This window comes from Odontomachus brunneus, unplaced genomic scaffold (assembly GCF_010583005.1).
Source record: "Odontomachus brunneus isolate Ranch 3 - 2012 unplaced genomic scaffold, Obru_v1 Obru_scaffold_013, whole genome shotgun sequence".
Taxonomy (NCBI): Eukaryota; Metazoa; Arthropoda; class Insecta; order Hymenoptera; family Formicidae; genus Odontomachus; species Odontomachus brunneus.
The window spans coordinates 189,150-208,838 of NW_022639463.1; the positions used below are offsets into that span (position 1 = coordinate 189,150).

At 38.0% G+C, this 19,689-nt stretch overlaps 4 protein-coding genes and 1 long non-coding RNA gene across 12 annotated transcripts in view; 3 read left to right on the forward strand and 2 right to left on the reverse strand.

The window, feature by feature from the left end:
• Positions 1 to 714, forward strand: part of LOC116841160 (spindle pole body component 110) — a 3,453-nt gene extending 2,739 nt beyond the window's left edge. Inside the window, exon 5 of the mRNA XM_032808773.1 lies at positions 77 to 714. Within this exon, the coding sequence (XP_032664664.1) occupies positions 77 to 97 (21 nt within the window). The 3' untranslated portion in view covers positions 98 to 714. The remainder of the gene's footprint in view (positions 1 to 76) is intronic.
• LOC116841165 (iron-sulfur cluster assembly 2 homolog, mitochondrial) lies at positions 309 to 2,013 on the reverse strand. 2 transcript variants are annotated; one of them, XM_032808781.1, is made up of 4 exons: positions 1,767 to 2,013; positions 1,286 to 1,465; positions 780 to 982; positions 309 to 545 (listed from the first exon to the last, which is right to left on the reverse strand). In XM_032808781.1, exons 1-3 carry the CDS (start codon positions 1,973 to 1,975, stop codon positions 805 to 807), a joined length of 567 nt encoding a protein of 188 aa, XP_032664672.1. In that variant the 5' UTR covers positions 1,976 to 2,013; the 3' UTR covers positions 309 to 545; positions 780 to 804. The 2 variants fall into 2 exon arrangements, with proteins under 2 accessions (XP_032664672.1, XP_032664671.1); XM_032808780.1 differs by having other exon boundaries at positions 1,286 to 1,507.
• A 147-nt stretch (positions 2,014 to 2,160) lies between these two features.
• LOC116841159 (beclin 1-associated autophagy-related key regulator) lies at positions 2,161 to 7,049 on the forward strand. 3 transcript variants are annotated; one of them, XM_032808771.1, is made up of 10 exons: positions 2,161 to 2,723; positions 2,870 to 2,975; positions 3,178 to 3,259; positions 3,332 to 3,569; positions 3,658 to 3,848; positions 3,924 to 4,083; positions 4,244 to 4,417; positions 4,525 to 4,651; positions 4,722 to 4,904; positions 6,134 to 7,049. In XM_032808771.1, exons 1-9 carry the CDS (start codon positions 2,524 to 2,526, stop codon positions 4,881 to 4,883), a joined length of 1,440 nt encoding a protein of 479 aa, XP_032664662.1. In that variant the 5' UTR covers positions 2,161 to 2,523; the 3' UTR covers positions 4,884 to 4,904; positions 6,134 to 7,049. The 3 variants fall into 3 exon arrangements, with proteins under 3 accessions (XP_032664662.1, XP_032664661.1, XP_032664663.1); XM_032808770.1 differs by having other exon boundaries at positions 2,166 to 2,723; positions 4,722 to 7,049; XM_032808772.1 differs by having other exon boundaries at positions 2,484 to 2,723; positions 3,658 to 3,746; positions 3,873 to 4,083; positions 4,722 to 7,049.
• On the reverse strand, positions 4,998 to 18,932 carry LOC116841162 (protein phosphatase 1A). 2 transcript variants are annotated; one of them, XM_032808777.1, is made up of 6 exons: positions 18,676 to 18,932; positions 17,491 to 18,387; positions 17,113 to 17,230; positions 14,412 to 14,529; positions 13,781 to 13,835; positions 4,998 to 8,394 (listed from the first exon to the last, which is right to left on the reverse strand). In XM_032808777.1, exons 2-6 carry the CDS (start codon positions 18,301 to 18,303, stop codon positions 8,377 to 8,379), a joined length of 1,122 nt encoding a protein of 373 aa, XP_032664668.1. In that variant the 5' UTR covers positions 18,304 to 18,387; positions 18,676 to 18,932; the 3' UTR covers positions 4,998 to 8,376. The 2 variants fall into 2 exon arrangements, with proteins under 2 accessions (XP_032664668.1, XP_032664667.1); XM_032808776.1 differs by lacking the exon at positions 4,998 to 8,394 and having other exon boundaries at positions 11,107 to 13,835; positions 18,676 to 18,930.
• Positions 13,859 to 17,119, forward strand: LOC116841167. 4 transcript variants are annotated; one of them, XR_004377509.1, is made up of 5 exons: positions 13,865 to 14,211; positions 14,349 to 14,548; positions 14,719 to 14,787; positions 14,995 to 15,158; positions 16,938 to 17,119. It is a non-coding gene; the product is annotated as an uncharacterized LOC116841167 (long non-coding RNA). The 4 variants fall into 4 exon arrangements; XR_004377508.1 differs by lacking the exon at positions 16,938 to 17,119 and having other exon boundaries at positions 13,859 to 14,211; positions 14,314 to 14,548; positions 14,995 to 15,398; XR_004377507.1 differs by lacking the exon at positions 16,938 to 17,119 and having other exon boundaries at positions 14,995 to 15,398.
• Positions 18,933 to 19,689: the final 757 nt, after the last annotated feature.

Here is a 19,689-nt window from a genome sequence, read left to right on the forward strand (position 1 = left end):
AAAGGGGGGGGGGGGAGAGAAGCGTAAGGATTTTTTTTATAAAAATGTTTTGATCGACGATATGTTTCTCTTTCAGAATAGTAAAAAGGGAAAATAAAAGTGATCCACATAGAATGTTCATTGACATTCCATCAGTGACATGGTCTTATCGCGATCGACATAATTTTATGTACACATACATACAGCTCATACTTGCGACCCAGCGGGTTGATTTACATACCTTCGCACCTACCCGTATCCTTAACTCGCGCGAGCTCTCTAACTCGACGTTACATTATTTATGCAATCAAAATGAGAGTTTATCAACATTAAGATGTTCTTTTTTTTATGATACGCTTATACATTACTGAGATTTAGCTCATCTTCTATGTTACATACAGAGACGCAACGATTGTTTCTATTTGCTCACACTTGTTTACAGCGATCAACTTGCGGTACAGGATAAATTGTACAATCTAAATTAACAACGATAGAAAAGGTGTTTTTGGTATCACTTGTAGGGGCACGTTCATAGTTGGTCGAGATATAAACAGATACCTCTACAACTGCAAATTGTAAATTATTCCTTATTAAGTATTAAGAAACTACACGAAAAATGTGTACAGCTACTGTTTTGCAGTAGGTGTTGTGATAAAAATCAATGTATATTTGCCAAAGCAACTACATGTATTGCTTTGCGTGTTTTAATTATAAATAAAATTCAATTCTCTAATTGATCTTTGCACCAACTGCTTAAAAAGTCTGAATCCAATTTATTATAAATCGACTTATTGACTTACTACGAATAGATGTATCCAGCATGATCTATTCCACTTTAATGGCAAAGCTAGCACCGCAACTGCATCCTTGTTCAGCTAAAGGATTATTTGTTATTCTAAAGGCAGACCGTATAAGTTCTGTATGAAACTCTATTGTTGATCCTTTCACATATTCCAATGATGTCGAGTCTATAATCACCTTGGTGCCATCCCTCTGAAATACTCTATAAAGCAAAAAGTGTGTTAATCTAATTTAATCAAATTCGCGAGATTAGATTTCTCTTAGATTTTTGCGGTACGGTAAAATACTTGGTCTGGATTGCGAATTGGTGCCACGTCTTTCGTGAATTTGTTTTCGGCGTTTCGCGAACATTCCAGTTTATTTCTTCAGTAAAGAAGCGATCCGACACCTCTTCCGAAGAAACTGGAGTGGCACCTTCACGAAACGCAAGAAACAAATTCACGAAGGACATGCGGCACCAATCAGAGAACAACCTGATCTCATCCCTTCGCGGGGTTTTGCGTACCTGTCATCTTCGTGTACATTTGAGTCTAGGTCAAATTTGTATTGAAATCCAGAGCAACCACCACCCTCGACGGTGACTCTCAGACTCGTATCATCGCTCGCGATTTCCTTCAAACGCTTCACGCAACTGTCGCTTATAATCAAAGCGTCTTCGGATTTGACAGCAACGTTCGTTGACAGTCTATGGGATGATGTAACCATGGATATATTGTACCATGGTGAACTATGAATATATCATAAATTCTTTAGCGGCAACGTTAAAGAGATGCCTGTATACAATTCATATTGGTTCTCAAAATTTATTATAAATTACAAAAAAAAAAAAAATATATATATATATATATATATATATATGTATGTATGATACATCTACTTTTCTTTCGCACAATCACACACCATTCACCGCTGTTATGTTCTACCAGCACGACGTGCAACTATCTTGCGAGAGTAAACGTTAACGTGTGAGCTTGAGATTTACTTACGTCAACAAGCGAGAAAAATAGCGATTCGCCGCAAAGTTCGAAGAGAGATCCCACACAGCATGGCTCAACTTCGCCATGTTTTTAATCGGGCGCATCAGCTGATGGAGCGCCACCGACGAATGCGCATCTCGCGTACGTTGATTTTCGCGCCATTTCCAAAGTCTCGGACAAATTGACGATGCGAAACGGACGTTATTTCGATCGAGCATGCTCGGTCGACGTGAACCGTCGCCGTTTTTGGACAATCTCCAATTCTATTCTGATTGGGCGCACTAGATTTTCGCAGTACCACAGTCGTGTCTAACGCCAACGATATTTCTCAACGATTCGCGAGTTTCGTGCGTAACTTGGAGGTGATTTGCGGAAATCTCTTGCATGCAACATTCTAGAGAGAGAGAGAGAGAGAGAGAGAGAGAGAGGGGGAGAGAGAAGACAATTATTCGCAAAAGATAAAGAAAACTTTCGGCCGATAGGAACGGACACTTCCGTTCGAGGAGCGTCGTCATGATCACGTCGTCGTGACACGTAAAAGACAGTTGAAGAGATACAGAGAATGGAAGGGGTGGAGGCGAAAGGTGTGTAATTTGCGAGGCGACCATTGCGAGGCGTCGTTGCGGCGGTGACGGTAGCGGTGGCGGCGACGGCGACGGCGCGAGTAAACAGTGGATCAGCTGATGAGGCACAACACGAGAGAGGAGCAGTCGTACGTGGTGGAAGGCAGACTGGTTGTTGAAGTCGACCGCCGCGTTGGTCGGTTATGGCGACGAGCAGCTCCGACGGCTCCTGCACTGCACCCGCGGACTTTCAGCTGTCTTCCGAGTTGGAGGACGTGTCCAATCGCTTGAGCGCGAGCCTGCTCAAGTGCCCGCTGTGTCACAGCAGCCGTCGGATCTTCCACTGCCGCCAGTGCATCCAAAACGGCGATTTCACGCACTCGAACGCGGTTTACTCTGAACGGTACGTTACCCGCTCGTGTCGTGAAAATTTACGCGAAATCGCGCGGACTTTCCGCTTCGAAGCCGAAACTTTGACAAACTTTGGCGGAATACTCGGATAATGCTTGCGGCGCAAGTATTGTAATTACCTGATGATGCTACTTTCAGGTTTGCGGACAAGCAGATGCGGTTGCTACGACTAAAAGCCGCTAGAGCTCAGTTGGAGGAGAAGTGCGTAAAGGCTCTCGAGAGGCGCAAGCAAAAAGACAAACTGGTACTGTACACGAAACATGAATAATATCAATCTATGTGTTTGTATGTATGCGTGTATATGTATATACTTGGTATACACTGTTATACAAATTAATATCTTGGCTGAATACATTAAGTTCACAAAGCAGCTTTCTCGGTTTCAACGCAGCCATTACATTTATCTGTTTCGCATGATGCTTCATATCTTGTATATTTTGTTTCAGATATGTGATATAAATATCTGTAAAGAAAGAGTCAGACTTCTTCAAAGCTTGGTGAATGAGACAAAACAGAGTATCCACAGAGGTGAGCCAAATTTTTGCAACTAGATCTTGCTAAATACTTTTATCATCTTGATGTTGATTTTTTTATATACAGGCAATCAGCGTTTGAACATTCTAAAAGACAGCAACTCGCAATTAATTCAGCGTTTGCCAAGGCACGAGGAGAGAGTAGAAAAATTGCATTGTTATGTTAGCAGCTTGAAGGCTAAGCGAGAGAAACAGCAAGAAGCAGTGGATAGAAAGAGGGAGCAACTCAAAAACGTTATCAGAACTACCATCAGCCAACTAATTCAATATATCTTTCCGTTATCTCGGGTTCAGCCAAACAGGAGGTATCATCACATTTTTATCTCAGGGTCCTTTCAGCAAGACTTCAGTTAATTTGCGCCCAAAGAATAGACCATTTCCCATTATTTACAGTTTGTGTAGCAGCGAAGACAGCGACAGTACAACCTCAGATATCGTCACCTCTGCGTTAGCGGAAGCGTCAGGCACATCGTATGTCCGAGGTAGATGGATCAGCGACAAAGAAAATTCGTCGGAAATCCGTCATTGTATAGTCGAACCAACATTGCCAGGGACGGGAGACTATAGCGCTTACTCTCATTGGGGTAATTATGCCTGTTCTGTTCTAGGAATGACGTCAGAAAGTGATATACACGTACAATATACGAATTCTTCTGCAGTCGCAGCGAACAAGGACGGCGTACCAACAGGTGCAAACAGAGAAAATGCGATGCACAATCCGGCGTACAATATCAGCGCTGGTTTATCCTTCACTACACAACTCGTTAATGTTATTGCTTCTTTCGTTAACGTAAAGTTACCGTACAAACTTACATGTGGGTATGTATCTAATATACAAGAGAAAGTCCTTTTCAAACTTGTGTGTAATACATCCTTTGCGCGTGCGCGCACATACACTCATAGAGATACGCAATTTTCTTCCATCCAGATGTCAAAGACATGAAGATTGCTTTTCAAAAACATACGTTGCTTCTTTCAGGGAATTTGGACATGAAATGTCGGATCAAAAATTCGCCAGGAAAGTAGCAAGGTTAAACAGCAACGTATTACACTTGTGCTTTACGCAAAATACCGACACAAGGGTTTTACATCCGATGCATACTTTGCAAAATCTGATGCACTTGCTCAATACTGAAATTAGTGACTTGGGAAGGTAATGCATTCCACAAAATGAATTAACGTTTCTTGTTAAAAAATAATTAATGATATGGTTGAAAAGTCTTTACAAATTACAATATGTTGACGTGACATACGTCGTAGAATTGGACCAATGGAAGCTGATCCGGCTATAATAGCACAACTTCACAATCAGTTGATTCCTGATTTGGAAAACAGTGACGATTCGGGTTCCGACGAGGAGGAAGATGCGTGTGCGGGATGGGAAGCGGTGAGTTGTATTCTTTTTTGTTTTTACAAGACCGAACTGCAACGCAATTAACGCGATCGTGTGTCGACAGGTGCCGAATATCGCTTGTCCCGAAATGACAGTACCTATTCCTAGTGCGATGGTTACTCAGCAGGCCTCTAGTATGCAAGTGCATCAGAGTGTTGCCGGTGGCTTGGTAACGAGTGCAGCGGCCAGTATCGCCTCGATCTGGCGAGGTTGGACTAACAAGTAACTTTTTCCTTACGGATAAAAGGCAGGTTTCATTTTATACGGAGATTTGTTGCGTCTCGATTTCTCTCCAAGTCGCGAAGAGCGGAAAACCCGCGAGGGCACTTCGACACAAACGTGATGTGTAAGAGGTGTATTTACGTTTCGTACGATAATATTTGCGTAGCAGGGAGAGAGTATGGATATACACGCGACTTTCTTGCGTGACATTCAAAGTAGTTCAAATATACGCTGTGACAGATTTCGTTAAAACTAATCTAACTTAATTGAATTATAAAGTAAATCGAGAGAGAAGAAGGATTAGAGTAAATATATAAATAGCATAGTCGTTTAACGAATTTATGGACATTTTATATTTCGACGCACCACGAGTAATAGTTTAGATTGCGTGATACAATGAGAGACGGATATATTAATAGTATGCGGAAGCAGAATGTGTATATTAATTAGCAAAACACGTAGCTATAAAACTTGTTACGACCGAATATGTGCAATGACTGCCTTTTCTATGCTCACTGCACTCTGGACATTATTGTACATTCGTTGATTAAAGTATATACACGAAAAGGACGCGCCAAGACACGCTTCCCTGGGTTAAATTTGCCGTTGATATATCTTGTATTTGGTGTGTGTATGTGTGTGTGTATGCGTGTGTGTGTGTGTGTGTGTGGAGGGAAAGAAAGAGTGAGCGCAACCAATATCGAAATTAGATCTTTTCGATATTGTAATTATCATTGTATGGGATCATTGTATCCAATATCTTACGATCTTTTGCTCGGCGACAAACAGTCCGATCGCAATAATGTATTAATCCTATATAATATCGGGAAAATTAATGCAGTTCAATTGATATGTTAAATGAATTCTGAAATGTTTTTAACACGGGAACTATATATGGAGAAACATTGTGTATCGCGTATATTTTCTACCATGTAGTATAAAAAAAGATAAGATTTATTAAACGTTTCATACTTAATAATATAAGAGAGGCAAGTATTACGCGTTAATTGGATTCAATTGTATTAAGTACAGCAAGATGAGAGAGCAGGATTACCAGTATTTTGAAATATATGGTCATCCGTGAGAAACTAAGACACTATTGTACGTAGATGATTTTCCCTCTTTTTAATTGAATATAATATTTCGTGCGCGGTCAGTTTGTAATAATTTAGTTTTATTTTTGTACATCGCGTTGAATCGAATTTTTCACGTTTCTTAAATAAGCAAATAATAACTTATTTCTGGTTATTCTAGAGTATCGCGGAGAAAGCCAGGAGGAAGGTAGTCGATAATTATTCATTCACACGATCTAAGTTTACACACAAACGTAATCTATTTGGTGATTAAGAAGATGCTTTTTACGCAATGTATTCGTACCGTAAACACACATTCGTGATTTTTATAAGCGCAGATACTTCTTAGGCATACATGTAGGGATAAAATGGGAAGAAGAAATGTAGATAGGTAACATAGACAGATTATGTGTGTGTTCATCTATTTATAATACCGCATCATTTTCTCCTATGTGTATATCCAATTTTCGGAGCAATGTAACATGTTACATTGTGACACGTAGTAAAACGTGATTTTACGAACGGACAACAACAAACTATGAGATATTGGAATGCTGAAACTATCGCGTGTCTCACCACATTTACATAACGATGCATATCTAATTAATTTAATATAATTGCCGTTTGTGTGTGATATTAAAAAAAGCGTTACTTAAGTTGGAGTGTAAGACGAAAGGAATTTCAGTCGTAAAACGCAACAACTCGAGAGCATCACACATTTTTAGAAATGTACAAAAATACGATATGTCAAGTAGGTTAAATAATTATCGCGTGCATGTGTCGGCGTGCGTATGTGCGAATGGTATATATGTAATTTGTATCTTATTACTGTGTAAAATGGCTATGTTTTATCTGAACAAAGATACATTGTGATACCTCGAGTAAAATAGGACCTGTTTTCTCTTTCTCTCTCTCTCTCTCTCTCTCTCTCTCTCTCTCTCTCTCTTGTTTTCTTTTTTATATCATTATTACTCCGTATGTCTAAGTAATATTAACGACAAAAAGCATACTTTTTAAATATACCAATTGACGGTACATACCGTTTTAGATCTTTTGTATCTTCTTCGATATTTTGGAATAAATATGTAAAAGTGCGATCTCTTTGGTGTGTTATATCCTATACATACATGTGCACACATACGTATGTACATAAGACAGAAAAGTTCTAAAATGCACAACAGGAAGCAAGAAATGAGCATTTTCTTTCGTTTTTGTGTAAAAGGCAAAGGGTTTATTACGTAGCTCGATAAAATCGTTTTAGCTGCACAAGAGGCGCGATATACATTTAAATGTGATTTAACAAAAAGAGAACAAAAGAAAAAATAGAAGAAAGAAAAATCGACAACTGTGAGCACAAGTTTCAAACATAAGTGTCAATTCGCAGAAAGAAGATGCGATGATTCTCTGAAGTAGTTTATTCAGCTTCACGTACGATGCATTCGGTCCCTAATTTAATAGCCAAAAGTAATTGGGCGCACAACGACACGCCGTTCTTACAACTATCGGTTATTCGTATAGCACAGACTCGCTTGAAATATAATGAACGATCTCGTCTCGCCGTTTCGGTGAGGATAAAATGCTTTGTACAATGTGTTCTTTTACCAACGACGAGTGTGACGTAACATAGTTTGTGAAAATATTCCGATAGCTTTGACGCCGCAATGTACAGGGACACTTTCCGCGAAGGTGTTTGCGATGATGAAAACCGCGATAAAAGATAAAAGCCTGTGTGCAGTCGGTCATTGTCGACTACTAATGCTTGGTAAAGATATCAAGAAATTGGCGGAAACTATATCTGCTACTATTGTTGCCGTACGTATTGCAATATCAAATACGGTGTATCTGTAGCGATTGAACTATACTAATATATACTTGCAAGTCCAACTACATTTGTTTAAATTACATTTTTTTATGTACAGATTGTTTGTACATTGTAAATTGGCGTTCAATCGCTAAAAGTCGCTCAGTCGGTCGTCGTAGCTGACCTCGCACTATGAAAAAATTAATAAATTACTGAAAAAAATTATTATGATAAAAAATTGACGATGCGTATTCTAAATCTTGTAATCCAACTTTGATCTGATTTAGTGTGTGTTTCACTAGTTTTTTTAGTACTTGTATAACGTAACAGTAGACAAAACTGAAAAGTCATCGCGATTTGAGACTCCGCATCATGTTGCACCGAAAATAATTGTTAAATTGTGGCGTCAAAGTTATCTCGAAATCGTTTTGGTAATAATAATATTTTATAATTGCGAGAACTATCCAATTACTCTTTCCAATTACCATATCGCACAGTTTTTGTTCAACGTAGCAACTCCATTATGATTCTCCTGACGACAGACATTTTCATTTTCATCACTTTCGGATTGGCCAGTCTATCGCAATTTCACATGTACGAAATTGTATACGTATTGTGTATACTTAACTGCTCTGTGATTTCTGTAAGCACATCATTACACGATATTTTAATTTTTGCACATACAACTATTTGCAAGATCTATAACATATGACGGGAGTGATGTATGTGTGTATGCGGATGTGTGGCTCTGTATGTACACATATATGTATCTTGTATAGATATTAGATTATTTTTTCAAGTACCAAAGTGTACGTGTGTGGTCGATTCGGCACTAAAGTACACCAAATCGTGCAAAAGTTTCGATAATCTTGACTGTATGTATGTACAGGGAAACTTTATAAAGAATACTACTGTTGATTGATAATCTAACAGTTGCTATGCATTAGTACGTAAATATTTGAACAATACCACTATATAATGTACTGCAAGAAGATGATGTTCTAAAAAATACTTAAGGATGCAAATTAATAATATAAATTATATACTTACATACTTTAGAGGTAAGATATCGTTAATGTTGTTTGTCCTCAAGTATCAGTAACGTTGCACGTATTACAGACTTAAACCAAGTCAACTATTGTCCCGTGATCAAGTATTGTAGGAACGATCAGAAGACTAAGATGCACGGATGAAAACCAACACAAATTGCAAATCAATCAGAGATATAACACAGGAACGTTGTGTGATCTCGTATCTACTTGTATTCTCACAATGCACCATGTTGTCCAACGAATAAATGATCACGTACGTTCGATACGTTTTTACATATACGTCCATAGTTTACAGTCACGTCGCGAAAATATAACGAGTAATTATAAAGTGGTATTGTCAAGAGAAGCAGAGAGATAAATTAGATATAAATTTTCTAAAGATACCTCTCTCTCTCTCTCTCTCTCTCTCTCTCTCTCTCTCTCTCGCGCGCGCGCGCAGATACGTATCAAGTGTATCGGATATCAGAGATCGGGACTCTGTCGACTGTATAATATTAATAGCATATTTCCAGGGAAAACGCATGACACGAATAAAAACAAGAACGCCGAAAAAACAACATGTAAAAGATGTAATTCTCATCGAAACCGTGGTATGTCGTAGCGGCGATGCAAACAATAAACGCAAGAATATTTCAATAATGTGTGAACCCCGCGACAATACGAGCGCGCGTAATTGCTAGAAAATAAGTCGCAAATTATGTACACGCTTGCTCACAAAAACGAAAGACTCATTCCTCATTCAATCATTTTAACTGCATATACGCGCATATTATACACAGTAAATACAGATAAGTATGATATGAACATTTACGAGTCTACCCATGATAAAGATATATCTAAAATATCAGCGTTATTTGAGCTACCGAAATTTTGCATTTTTTTAAGCTTCGCCTATACATCTTTGCGCAAATATCGTAAAAAAATAAGCCAATAATGTCAAATCTAATTTCCCGTTAATCTTCACACCCTTTCTTCTAAAATAAAGAAGAAAACTAACGTTACGAATCCTAAAAATTGCGCTGCAGTTTCAACGCGGCCCGAAAAATGAAGAAAAGATTTTTCACCTTTAGTACATCATAGGTTTCATCTATAGTGTGTATATCTGTGTTTGCGCAAAGTATTAATATGATAATAAATGGTTAAATATATCTTGAAAAGAGTGTGCCGACATATGTATGTGTGTGTTCGTGTATGTGTGCGCGCGCGCTCATTGAAATTGTGAAACGTTTAAAAAATTAAACGTATACAAAGATCTATGAGGATAATTGCGACAGGAGGAGTGTACGACGTTACGTTTGCTTGTCGACAATAAAATGAACAAGTTTGATATATATCGTTTGATATATATATATATATATATATATATATATATATATATATATATATATATATATTACTCAGAGAGCACACAACAGTGTTGGTAATATTTTCAAAACGACGTCACACAATTAGCCCACTGTCACAATTGTGTCGACTGTAAACTTAACCGATATATATAATCCTATGTAACAGTGTAATCAAAAAAATACTACTTTTTTGTTTTTATGAAGGCATATATTTTACACAATTTTTGTCTCTCAATAGTCCCATTCTGTAGAGTATAAATATTCAAGTATTCGAGAAAATATATAGTAAATAAGTACAAATCACAGGTTTCTCCGTAACGGTATAGAAGCAGCAATCGGTTTGTCATTTCGTATGTAATCGTGACCCCTTGCGAGTTTCGTTTAGCACAGTGATGCATATTGTTATTCGATGTGGCAGAATAGGACTATGTGTAAAAAAGAAAAAAAGTATATCGCTACAGAAGAATGATAGCCCATATTAAAAATTGTAACTAAACTGAAATTCCTACGAAGTAAGTGGCTTACATTAACCGTATAAATGTTCGATATCATTCGTAAATTGCTATCATGAATCAAATTCGCGTGTAGTTCCGCCAAACATTTATAATCCCTTCTTTAAAAGCATATTTGCATATGGTTCTATAGCTTGCGATACGACTTGGAAACACATACCATCGATACGAGCGTTACACCATTGTTACTAGATGAGGCACAATAGCGCAGCGAAAGTATTTCTTTTTTTTTCCTTGTTAAGTATAACTTTGTAGTCTAGGTACTCTATGTAATGTCTCTAATTAGACTTTACACATTTGGGAAATTATAAATATATATTTTCACATGTATGTGTTATGTATATATGTATATATGTATATATATATATATATATATATATAATTTATACAATAAAACCGAGAAATGGTGTTATCGATTAAATTCGAAACAAAAAGGTTCGAAATACGTTAGTATCTTTACATATATTTAGTGAGACGGTGTGTTAGTAAAAATAGAGAGTTCATTCATTCTCTGCGCGCGTATATAGGATTTTTATATTTATATTTCTAATATATTACTTTAAAACTGTGATAATAGATCGTTAACTTTGTTAATTCCAGGATATTTCTTTTCATAACCAGAAACGGTAATATACTTTGGTATATGTATATGCTTCATCGTGTGAGTGCGAGAATGGCCTTGACGTATAGTTTCCTTTCTCATCTTTCTCCCCAACGAAGACGTCTCTATGGATGCGAATGGAAAATGATCGCAAGGGTCAAAGACGAATCGGTTTGATATGCGTTATTCCATTGTCCGCATGTGAGATTGATTTATCTATATTTTTATACGCACACGCGCGTGCGTGCCTGTGTGTACGCATGCACACATGTTGATGGAAAAACGTACGGATAACGCGATAGTCGATCGCGAGCCATATGTAACAAACTCGAATTACAAATTTAACGATGCATCTGTTTGAGCGTACGAGTCGCGCACGTCTCGTTCAAATCCATTCTACACTCAACATATAAAATTACAAGTCACATGACGCTCACAAAGCACAATAATGCCGCAAGAAACTAAACTCAAGGCCCCCTTGCTATATACGTGCTATAAATTCATCTTTTTAAATTATTCGAAGAAAATATCAGTACATAGTTTCTTGGACACAACTTTTCCGTGTATATACAGATGATTGACAATTTTAAAACTAAACGATCAGGTTTCCCACTCTTCTCTCGTATGAAAAGTATCGCATTCTACACCATAGACCAATGTTCTCATAATCCGCATCGGGAAGTAGTAGTAAATGAAGAGCAAGAAACGCCGATCAAAGTAAATATTCTGAGCGCTAATTTGCTAGATCTACAAAAATATATAATTGTGTATATATGTATATATGTGTGTGTGTGTGTGTGTGTGTATATATATATATATATAAAATGTGTGTGTATTATATAGAGCAATATTACGCGTTCTTATCAACATGGCAAGAGGGTATGACAGAAATACTCTACTAAGTTTCTTGTCGAATTCGACGAATTTCATTTTGTCATCTACCGCGCATACATTGTAATACAGAAATGACTTTGTACATTGTTGCATGAGGAAAGTACATATACTCTCGATGAAGATAACGTTAAATTTTGTTCGTGTGTGAAAGAGCTATGCAAGCGGTATAAAATGTATATATTATTTACTCTATTGTGCAAACTTCACAGTGATTAAATATTTCAAGGTTACTGCTCTTTTAAAATATCCTCAAATAAATGCACATACACATATAATAACATGTATACTCTCTATATTAATATCTTTCTTTACATTATTTATATTATATTAAAACTTGTACCCTTTTTTATATTAGTTCCCGTATTATCTAATTTTTCATTTTCACCTCACTTACACGTCTCTGCATCTATTTCTTAGTATAATATCTCTAAACCCTCTGCATGTGTGTATAATAATATTCATATAAACACTTTTTCACACTTTTTTCTGATGGAGAAACTTATAATAAAGTCCAACAATAGTGATGGTTATAAAAGGAAAGCTTGTTAAACGATGAAAAGATAATTGACTATAATTGGGATTATTTGTAAACTATACAAGAATTTGCACCTTCTCTCGAAATATGCCATTAATTGTAAAAACAATTCCCTGCGTTTGCTATGTAACGGAAATTTGTCCAATCTCTCTCCTATATTCTAAATAAAATATCGTTCGGAAAATAGGAGTGCTTGTTAAAAATCAAGATCGCATTTGTGTAACTATCTTTAGTTCCCTGTAGTTGATATTATACTTGTACTATTTTATTAAAATTATTAACTGGCTTAATTTGCAAATGAGTAATTTGCAAACAATAACGAAGCTTAATTAAGTAAGCTTACAATTAAGCCTGTTCGTTCTAACGATACAGCTCTTAAGTTTCGGCCACACATTTATCCCAACGCAATTAAATAAATCTAATCTTTTAGAAATATATATCCCTTCGATAAATACATAATCTGTTTGTGAAAACTATTTCAATGGTTTCCGCAAAATCACTGAAGCTATGACGAATAAAGGAAATTATTTTAACATAGCTTGAGCTTTAAACAAATAGCACGAATAGATAAATAGGTTGATAAAGAAAGAGGAGGAAAGGAGAGAAAGAAAGGAGGAGTGGATAGAGAGAGAGAGAGAGAAAGAGAGAGAAAGAGAGAGAAAGAGAGGGGGGGGAGTTGGATAGATAGACGGAAAAACTTACGAGATTACGTAATATTCAATAAATTTACGCCAAAACAATACCATGTAATATTTAATCAGTTTACGCACTAATCTGTTACCAATCGTAATTTACCATATAGAAGTATGCTAATTACATCCTTTATGACAAACTTGGTTCTGTCAAGTTTATGGTACAACATTGTAGCAATTTTGCTCCATATTGATGGGATTTTCTTACATTAAAAATTACTATTAAAATCAATATGTTCTCGGTAAGTTCTGCATCTTTGTATGCACATGGAACATGTCTTATTATTATAATTGTACATTTGATGCAGCATGTGTGTATGTACGTGTATATGTGTATATGTTTGTAGAAAAAGAACAAGGGTTAGTTATGACAAAGGGACGTACCCAACACTTACACTATCCGCTTTGCTGGGACATACCTCCCGAAACACTTTTTCTATGAAGGGCTGCCTGAAAAAAGAAAAAACAAAAGATCGTATCATTACTTGGCTTTGTAAAATTCCTGAGAATATGTGTAAATTCTGATATATACATTCGCAGATATACGTAGAGAACTCAAGTATAAATCGATCAGCAGGGCTCTTGCGACAGGAATCTAATTATATTCTGGAATCTAGCCAAATTGATGAAAGACTGTTGACTCGGCTGTATTTGGTAGTAGTAACGCTAACGCTTTACAGTGATCTCATTACAGAGATAGCAACAAGTTTATCAGTTCTTTCCGATAGAAATGCGCGCGACTAGCTTTCTCTTTTGCTATGCAGCAATGTGTTGCAGATATTTCTCAAAACATATTTGAAAACAATTACACACACATACTTATTATGTAAGTACGATTGCCCATTTCTACTATTAAAATTATGTAATATGCAATTGCATATAGAAAAAACTAACCCTTTGTGAAATTGGAGATACAAATTACTTACAGGTGTAAAATATATATTTTTTTTTTTTAAATATAAGCTTGGACATGTCCCTTAACATGTTACATCTATAAAAATTGTTTTATAACGATATTAAACTCACTTTGAATGAAGCCCTCCACCAGGAGGCAAATGAGGAAAGTCTTGGTCGCCTCCTCTAAGAAGTTCAAGCATTTTCAGATAATCGAATTCATTCTTATCCTCCTCTGCAGCGACTATATCTACAAAGACACAATACAGGTATTAAGATGAGTTTCTCTCTCTCTCTTTATCTCTCTCTCCTGCACGCACGCAGGCCCACACACACACACACGCGCGCGCGCGCGCGCGCACAAACTTGAATAGTTAGATATTAAAGTTGGATATCAAAATATGGATATCGTGATTACAATTAATTAAATGATTTTTAGATTTTGTGCAACAATTTTAAATGCTGTTTTGCAAGTATATGCTTAACGAAATGTGCTTAACGTATGAACGTAAGTATTTATATAATTTTCCATTGAATGTATCCATGATAATCTGCCTTTGTTCTATTAAAGTAACTGTCGTCTTGCATACTTGTGTATGATTACAAGTATATATTTTCAATCCTAAAGAACATTTAAAAATGAGTGAATAATAATTGTAATAAAAATTGTAGACTATGTTTGTATGTACGCTAATTACGATTATATTAATTGCAGAGGTCTTTACATGCAATTTATTAAGATGCGGGAATAATATAACCAATTGTAAAATAATCAACAAGGATCGAGATATGTAATATGGCTGTATCGTGTACATGCATCTACTTGGAACTGGGAGAATAAATCATACATATTACATTTCTTATGGAAACAAATATTCCGTAAGTAGATACATTTCAGTGAAACTTTTTAGCAAAATCAATGTATAATGCAAATGTCCACCTCTGGAATTGTGTGCCTACATATATTGCAAGACAAATGGAGAGGGAGAAAAGAAAAAAGGTCCGTTGCAATATTCATCCATAAGAAATGCATTGTTGAGAAAGTAATATCAAAAGTGTAATCTTTGTAAAAAAATTTGCACCTACCTGTGACACAGTTTACACGTATACTTAAAAAAAAGAAAAAAAAAAGAAGAACAAATAATTTTCTTTATAATGTTTTCTGTATAATGTAGTTTTGCAATATATTTGACTTTAAATTTATCAATTCCAAGGGTGGAATGCGTCTCTTTGTGACAATAATTATATATATCGGATGAATGTAATATTTGAAAAGCCGTTTGAAAAACAATCTAGTGATGGCCAAAAAAATGTTAGATTTTGTTTTTTAACACACACACACACACACATACGTACGTACATATATCTTCATTCTTACGTTATTCTTACTGCATTATCTATTTAAGTATGTTAAATTGATAAAGAATGTCATATTAATATTTGCCAATAACTCCTTTCTTGCGGCCATATGGTAAAATAATTTACATTAATATATTTTACGTGATTATATTTTCTTTTGAAGTCTTTAAAAAGATGATATAAAGGACTGATTGTAATCGTAAATGTCGTTAGGATTATTATGTCGTTAGAACGTATATTTATAGCAATACTGATAACTAGAAAATAAAAGGAAATGTGTTACGCTACGATATAATGTGCGATCTCTAATAAGTTTTATGATAGAACATATTTCAGTCCTTTTAATAAGAGCTCTCTTATTAATTTAGCGACATGGCATATTGACATGTATAGCAGAAGTTATTAGTTTTCAATATGTATGTGTGCATATGTGCGTGTGTGCGTGCGCGCGCGTGTACGTACATATACATACACATATACATATATAGTTAGATATGCACAATTTTAACAACATGAAACCTGAATGAATAACAATTTATTGAAACACACACATAATTGCACTCGTTTTTACGTTAAAGACTTAAGTTATATACCATAAGTGTATAATTTTACAATTAAAACTTGGACAAAATACTCGTATCAAGGGAAATCACGAAAGCTCAAAAAACGATTGATGCACCATGTTAGACATTATTTAGATAAAATTTCAACGAGTATGCACTTTTTTATCGACACACGGGACAATATTATAAAACAACTTTATAAACTTTTCTGGCAAACATATGTATCATATCTTATATATGGGACACAAACTTTATTAATCACATAGTGCAATGTTAAAAAGTGGGAATCGCATGTTGCGTGACTGTTGTTACATGTATAGTTTGTACAACTAATTGTGCAAGTTTTAACACTTGAAGAATTTAGTTATGTAATCACTGTTATGTTTTGCGTACATATTTTATACCAGAAAAAAATGTCACTATTACGGAAAGACACATTTTTATTACTGTGGTAGTAGATGGCTTTATGACTAGCTATATCTTATGGCATCTTATGGCACATGTATAAAATTCATACATGTATAACTTTTCTCCTGTTTAAAACACAACATCTAACACAATGACAAACTGATTTATCATTTGGTAGGATTTCTCTAGCAATATTATAATACTATGACTGCTCCCGGGTAGTCGTGTTATAATATTTAACTACTTTTTGATATTGTTCAAACATTTTTGTAAATATTTTCTTTTTGTCACTTTGTTCATTATAATTGGCTACTTCACACTTGTGTAGATTTCTACGAGATAGAAACAAAGAAGAATTAAATGTGTCTACACTATACACGGAGACAAGAATATTAATTTACCATTATATCGCTAGTCTGCATATTATGTGTGGCACTGCGACCTTGAATTAATGCAACAACAGAAAGAATATAATGAATGTAAATATGGAAAAGTGAAAGAACCTTTAATCCTCCTTTCTAACGCCATTTCCAGCTCAGCTTCCTGTCTCTGTGCCTCAGGACTTGGTTTCGGTGCAGCCGGAAACGTCACCAAAACTATGCTCATATTATCTTTACTACCCTGTAATAAAGTTTCTCGCATAAGAACACTCTTTATACTAAAAGGAAAAAAAGAAAACGATTGGAATGTAACGCTTGCCTGAATCGTCATTGGAAAGAGTAGAATTGTCTTGAGGAAAAAATTCAGACTTGTTGAAGATATTGCACGCGTTACATGATGAAAAATGAGATATAAATGTGACAAATAATTGGGAAAGGGTTGTCTTGTATGTGGAGAAATTGATAGATTAGCTTATTGATCGATAGACTGGTGGATCGTACCTTGTAAAGACACGTGTCTATAACCAGATTGGTAACTGCCTCCAAATCATCCGTTACCAGTAGCCTTGAATGTATAAAATCACATAAATCTTCGTTGTTCATTACATCCCATATTCCATCACACGCTAAAACTAGAAACTCATCGTGCTTATCGTCTCTGTCTCGCACAAATATTTCTGGTTCCGGCGACACTAACTGCTCGCAGGGGCCACGGTCCGCGAGATTTTTGTACTCGTAGTCGCCCAACGCCCGAGACACCGCCAGAGAGCCGTTGACTCTCTGGATCATGACGCTGCCGCCCGCGTTCTGGATCCTCTCCTTCTCGGCGGGTTCCACGGGCTTATGATCGCGCGTCCAGAAGACCGGCGCCCCGGCTCTGCAGAGCACCGCCCGCGAGTCGCCGCAGTTGGCGATGAAGATGTTCTTCGGGGATATGAACGCGCAGACCGCGGTGGAGCCGGACTTGTCCGTACCGGAGCTCATCTCGGGCAGGAATCTCATCTGATGGTCGAGCCGCAGGAAGCCAGAATGAATGCCCTGGATCACGTCCTCGGCCTTGAACTCTTGCGTCTGCATGATGCACTCCAGCAGGTTGTCCGCGCTGTGCGCCGACACTAACGCACCCGCGTGGCCGTCGAACACCGCGAAGTAGCTCCAGTCTGAGAGGCCACCGTCCAGACCGGTTATGGCTCGGTGAGCGTCCTCCATCTCTATCCGCCAACCCTGCATGCTGGCGACCGCGTAACGCAGGCCGTTGCCGGTGCCGTGCTCGTTGCACTTCTCCGTCTTCGGAGTGTCCAGAAATGCCCCCATAGCGCTAATCGAATATCTATCGTCTGACTGCTTTGTCGCTCGCTCTATTATTTCAGCATCCTTCTCTTCCGTGCAAGTCTTCACCTAAAATTCAAACAATTGTGTAACGACACAAGGTCTCGCACACGTTTCCGCGGAGCTAGCTGCGCACCGGTGAGTGACGCGAGCATCCGATCGCTTACGCCACGCCGCGCTATGCTACGTTTTCACACGCGATACACGCCAGCGACGAGCGGGGCGCACATATCGTGACGCCCGACATCGTCATTCGCGCAGCGGGTACGAGGTAAGGCGCCAGTGACGACCTGACGAGAAGCGACGAATTATCGCGACTAAAATAGTCGACGCGGCGAGGACGAATTGGGAACTTACGTTGGTGGACCGTGACCAAGTATCATCGTCGCTTCGGATACTATACGAGGCGCGTGGAAGCCACCACCGCCGCCGCGGCTGCTGCTGCTGCTGAACGCGTGATGTATCTCTCTCTCTCTCTCTTTCTCTCTTCCTCTCAAAACACTCGCATCGTGATTCCTGCAGATCGCAAATATCCACTGTCTCACAGCACGTCCCACTCGGTTGGCTGGGATGGATCGCTCTCGAACCTGCACACACAGAACAACGAAATCGACTCGCATGAATGGCGGATACTCACGGCACCCGGCGCGACGCGCATGCGCCAGTTTATTAATAGCGGCCCGCACATCTGTCGTCATCGTCGGCCAATCGGCGCCGCGCCGTTTCCGTTCGGCCGATTTCGTCTCATAGGGTCGTCACAAAGAGGTAAAATTAACTCTCCGTCGTGCGCGCGCGTACACCGGAACGAACTCTCGAGAGTGCGAATGGACTGAGAGCGTTCGCGCGCGCGCGCGCGCGATTTCGCAGCCGGCTGAATTTCTCCTTCGCGCTCATTTGTTGTACATATTGTTCGTTCGCGCATCGATTAACGGCACGCGACACCGCGTGGCATGATTCCGTGATCGCGATCACGCTCGCGCCGTACACACGTCCAACGGATCGGTTTATTGATCCGCTGCAATATAACCGATAGGAATTCCGCAAGACCGTTCCACGGATTATTGGATTAACGTTATTTACAGCTAGATACACCCCACGTTCGTTTGAAAGCGTCCCGCCTCCCTCTCTCTCTCTCTCTCTCTCCCCCCCCAACTTTATCGTTCGGTCATCGACGACGATTGTTCGATCTTCTCAACTCCCAACGCATTTCGCGTATCCGTACACACGTGCGCGCGTAACGAGAGTTCCGAGGAGAAGAGTACTATTGCTCGACCCAGTTTCAAATCATCGTGAGAAAGTGGAACAAGTCGTTCGCGTGATATTTGAATAAGCTCCTCGCGCGACACATGCGTGGAAGCGAGAATTGAAACG

Coding starts and splice junctions, on each gene's coding strand:
- LOC116841162 (XM_032808776.1), bottom strand. CDS start 18,303: ATGGGGGCATTTCTGGACACTCCGAAGACGGAGAAGTGCAACGAGCAC. Junction 17,231..17,490: donor TAGACACGTGTCTTTACAAG/GTACGATCCACC, acceptor ACTTTATTACAG/GGTAGTAAAGATAATATGAG. Junction 13,836..14,411: donor GGTGGAGGGCTTCATTCAAA/GTGAGTTTAATA, acceptor TTCTTTTTTCAG/GCAGCCCTTCATAGAAAAAG.
- LOC116841159 (XM_032808771.1), top strand. CDS start 2,524: ATGGCGACGAGCAGCTCCGACGGCTCCTGCACTGCACCCGCGGACTTT. Junction 3,570..3,657: donor CGGGTTCAGCCAAACAGGAG/GTATCATCACAT, acceptor CATTATTTACAG/TTTGTGTAGCAGCGAAGACA. Junction 3,849..3,923: donor TAGCGCTTACTCTCATTGGG/GTAATTATGCCT, acceptor ATTCTTCTGCAG/TCGCAGCGAACAAGGACGGC.
- LOC116841165 (XM_032808780.1), bottom strand. CDS start 1,975: ATGCTCGATCGAAATAACGTCCGTTTCGCATCGTCAATTTGTCCGAGA. Junction 1,508..1,766: donor TATTTTTCTCGCTTGTTGAC/GTAAGTAAATCT, acceptor ATATATTCATAG/TTCACCATGGTACAATATAT. Junction 983..1,285: donor AATGTACACGAAGATGACAG/GTACGCAAAACC, acceptor TTTGCTTTATAG/AGTATTTCAGAGGGATGGCA.